Raw genomic sequence first — 4,555 nt, 5'->3', positions numbered from 1 at the left:
GCAACTAAACCCCTGAGCATGGTATCCAAGCCCCTGTCTGTACCAGCCTCCATGCACCTCTCTGGCCTTCTCAGCACCTGTAATCCCTTCATCCTCATGCGTCGTGAGGGGCATCTGTGTTGAGACGTGCCTGCGGTCCTTAGCATGAGCAGGTGTGGGCCCACACCTTCATCACCCCTGGCCTGCAGTGCCCCTCAAGCCGCCTTATTCTGCTCAAATCCTTTCCATTTTCAAAGACCTCCCAAGCATCCCTTCCTATTGGAAGATGTCTGTTCTTCAGACAGAAATGACCTCTCCTTCCACAGCACTTCATGCAAATTATTTTCATAGACCATATCCTTCTAGCGTGTCCTTCTTCTGCTTCTCATATCTTCCTCACCAATCTGTATGCCTGCTGGGTGCTGTCTTCATCCTTACCTTTCCTTTCATGTCTTATGTGAAGTGAGCGCTTAAGAAAGATGTCTTTCCGCCATCTTTCCGTGCCGCCGTAATGGTGCGCATGAATGTCCTGGCTGATCCTCTCAAGAGTATCAACAATGCCGAAAAGAGAGGCAAACGCCAGGTTCTTATTAGGCCGTGCTCCAAAGTCATCGTCAGGTTTCTCACTGTGATGATGAAGCATGGTTACATTGGCGAATTTGAAATCATCGATGATCACAGCGCTGGGAAAATTGTTGTGAACCTCACAGGCAGGCTAAATAAGTGTGGAGTGATCAGCCCCAGGTTTGATGTGCAACTCAAAGATCTAGAAAAATGGCAGAATAACCTGCTCCCGTCCCGTCGGTTTGGTTTCATTGTACTGACAACCTCAGCTGGCATCACGGACCATGAAGAAGCAAGACGAAAACACACAGGAGGGAAAATCCTTGGATTCCTTTTCTAGGGATGTAATACATACATGCAAATAAAATGCCTCAGAGGACTCTGGTGCTTCCCTCAGTCGTTTTGAACTTTGTACAGCAGAGTAGCAAGAGCGTCTGCGGGAGTGTACAGCCTTTGTGTTAAAAAAAAAAAAAAAAGAAAAATGTGCTGTATGACTGTACAGCTGTCCTTTTTCTTATTCATGTTTTATTGTTGACATGTGCTGCCCACATTTAATTGTAAGCTTTGTGAAGTCGCGAAATGCCTTTGGTTTTTTACCTCCATCCTTACTGTACTGTCACCACAGACGGTGTTTATTGTGCTAAGCACTGAGTTCTTCATTAGCCCTTGTGTTTCAAGGTTTTACAACCCTAATGGTAGAAACACAGCAAACTGGGAATTCATCCCAGGCACTCCGGCCTCTGGTTTGTTTATTCATTCATTCACTTATTTATATCCCTTGTGGCGGGTGTGAATTTCAGGCTACAACTGTAGGGTACCAGAAATGTCACATTTCTTTGTTTCTCTAAATCAAACTTAATCAGTGCCAAGCTTCCACCTGCTGAGCTAGCCAGAAATTCAGTCTGTCTTTTGAGAGCCTCCCACCCCCAACTACTCCTTGAGGATTGTACAAAAGCCTCAGGGTTCTCACTAGTTCTGAAGAGCTGAGGAAGGACCCTTTGTTTGGGCTCCATACTGGTCACATCATAACTCATGTGATCTGCAGGCCAGTGGCTCCTCTGCTTCTGTGTTAAGAGAGATGGAGGGCCCAGGCTAGGAGCATCAGGTCCTTTCTGAGATTCTCCCCTGGTCCCCGGGCACTGCAAGGAGAAGGATGCTAGCCTCCACTACTCAAGATGCCTCCAGAAACCATTCTCCATCACTTCAGGGGACATTCTCAAAACTTCCACCAGATGAGAGAGGGAAAATACCTCTTGTTCTTTTTAGCCTATTTCAATATTGCCAAAAGAAATCAATATCAGAATGACTTTTCTGTCATACATATTAATAATCTGATTTATGCTCAGAACACGTTATAAATTTGTGATGGTATAGAAATAGAAATAAAGAATTTGGACCAGGGAAAGAACCCAAAGTCCCAGTAGCTATAATTGCTATAGTTAAGCTTCGTATTTGGTTGTCAAAATGAAAAGGGAGATGAGGTTTCATAACTCTATTATCAGAAAGAGAGAAACAATCAGTTTCTCAAGATAGACAAAGATTTTTCTATTACTTGGTTCTAAAATAAATTTCTCTTGTGAAGCTTTATAGAGGGCATATCAAGTTAAGCCTTCTGAGATATTGCATGCAGGTCTCTGTTCCTGTAGCTTGTGCCTCTTGTTAACTATGTGTGAGGATAAGAGTGCCTGGGGCCCTGCACATGGGAGCATTGAGCACAGATATTGATTCCTTCTTTTGCTACCTATATCTCCTGCTCATATTTCTAAAGATGGCCAGATATTTTTGATATCACCACTGCACCATAGTCTAAACAGAACAAAGACTGAAATAATCATCAACTAAAGATCATAACCTAAGTGGCAAAAAAGTATGGCCAGTCTGGGCAGGTAGGTTCTGCTCCTGATATTGCCTTTGCCTGTTGATGGCCCTTGGCCATTTTTTTTCCTGCTGAAATCTTTTTGAGCATTGGAGCTGGGACTCTGCCTTCATCATTGAATCACTAATGCTTCGCATGGTGCCTGGTGTTTAACAGGCGCTGACTAAATCATTCTTCAGTTAATATGCTTGTCTTTTCCCTCTATTTCATATCTGTAACATCATCTTTTAAGTTACCCTCCTGGGTTTCAGGAATAATGTGGAGTTAAATAAGAAAAGAGTTCCTCCAAGGTGGACTTTTCTCTACCTCATACATGATAGGACTAAGGAAATACTTCTGAGGATCGATCAGTGATTTAAGGGACATATGAGAATTAAAGGAAAGTATGAGAATATTGCGTCATTAAATAGAGAATATTAGTAAAGAGATAGAAAAAATATATATATATATATATGAGAACCAAATAGACAGTCTGGAGTTGAAAAGTATAACTGAAGTGAAAAGTTCACTGGAGAGACTCAACAGTATATTTGAGTTGGCAGAAGAAAGGATCAGTGAACTTAAAAATGGGTCAGTTGGGCTTCTCTGGTGGCACAGTGGTTGAGAGTCTGCCTGCCGATGCAGGGGACATGGGTTCGTGCCCCGGTCCAGGAAGATCCCACATGCCATTAAGCGGCTGGGCCCATGAGCCGTGGCCACTGAGCCTGTGCATCCGGAGCCTGTGCTCCACAACGGGAGAGGCCACAACAGTGAGAGGCCCGCGTACCACAAAAAAAAAAAAAAAAAAAAAGGGTCAGTTGAGAGTATCCAGTCTGAGGAACAGGATGAAGAAAGAAAAAAGAAGAATAGACAAAATATGAGACCTGTGGCACACCATAAAGCATACCAGCATACAGGTAATAGGATCCCAGAAGGAGAGAAGAGAAAGTGGCATAAAGAATATTTAAAGAAATGATATCCAAAAACTTCCCAAATTTATGAAATGCATTAATCTACACATCCAAGAAACTCAATGAATTCTAAGTAGAATAACTCAAAGAAATCCACACCTAGATACATCACAAACTGTCAGAAGTCAAAGACAGAGAATCTTTAAAACAGCAGTAGAGGGCTTCCCTGGTGGCGCAGTGGTTGAGAGCCCGCCTGCCAATGCAGGGGACACAGGTTCGTGCCCTCGTCCGGGAAGATCCCACATGCCGCGGAGTGGCTAGGCCCGTGAGCCATGGCCGCTGAGCCTTCATGTCTGGAGCCTCTGCTCCGCAACGGGAGAGGCCACAACAGTGAGAGGCCCGCATACCGCAAAAAAAAAAAAACCAGCAGGAGAGCTTTGTCATGTACAAGGGATGTCAATAAGATTAACAGCTGACTTCTCATCAGAGAGCTTGGAGGCCAGATGTCAGTGGCCTGGAATATTCAAAATGCTGACAGAGAAAGACTGTCAACGAAACATTTTATATTCAGTAAAAACTATCCTTCAGAAGTGAAGGAGGAATTAAGACATTCTCAGATAAACAAAACTAAGAGAATATGTCATTAGAAGACCTGCTCTACAAGAAATACTAAAGAGAGTCTTTCAGGCTAAAATGAAAAAACACTAGATGTAACTCAAATCCACAGAAAAAAATAAAGAGCAGTAGTAAAAGTTACTACAGTGTAAATGTATTTTTTATTTATTACTCTTTTCTTTTCCTATCTGATTTAAAAGACAAATATACAAAGCAACAATTATAAAACTTTGTTGATAGGCTTATAATGCATAAAGATGTAATTTGGCAGTAATATCATGAAGTAGGGGGAAAGAATGGAGCTATATTGGAGCAAAGTTTTTATATACTGTTGAAAATAAGTTGATATTAATCTGAACTAGATTGCTGTAAATTAAGATGTTAATTGTAATTTCCAGGGAACTCACTAAGAAAATAATTTTTAAAAAAAAAGACAACAAAGAAGAAACAGTGGGGAATAAAAATGGTACACCAGAAAACATCCATATAACATAAAAGAAAGCAATAATGGAGAAACAAAGGAAAAAAGACACAAGGCATATAGAAAACAAATAGCAAAATGGCAGACATAAATCCTACCTTATCACTAATTACATTATTTTTTTTTTTTTTTTTTTTTTTTTTTTGTGGT

At 41.4% G+C, this 4,555-nt stretch overlaps 1 protein-coding gene across 1 annotated transcript; it reads left to right on the top strand.

Annotated features, from left to right (window-relative positions):
- The first annotated feature begins 464 nt into the window (after window positions 1–464).
- On the top strand, window positions 465–939 carry LOC112063629 (40S ribosomal protein S15a-like). Its single transcript, XM_055088858.1, has one exon. It carries the CDS (start codon window positions 491–493, stop codon window positions 881–883), a length of 393 nt encoding a protein of 130 aa, XP_054944833.1. The 5' UTR covers window positions 465–490; the 3' UTR covers window positions 884–939.
- Window positions 940–4,555: the final 3,616 nt, after the last annotated feature.

This window comes from Physeter macrocephalus, chromosome 12 (assembly GCF_002837175.3).
Source record: "Physeter macrocephalus isolate SW-GA chromosome 12, ASM283717v5, whole genome shotgun sequence".
In the NCBI taxonomy this organism is placed as follows: Eukaryota; Metazoa; Chordata; class Mammalia; order Artiodactyla; family Physeteridae; genus Physeter; species Physeter macrocephalus.
The sequence above is the reverse complement of the archived record's forward strand: the minus strand, read 5'-3'. Positions and strand labels throughout refer to the sequence as shown.

Excerpts from the sequence above, each read along its gene's own strand:
- LOC112063629 (XM_055088858.1), top strand. The coding sequence starts at position 491 with ATGGTGCGCATGAATGTCCTGGCTGATCCTCTCAAGAGTATCAACAAT.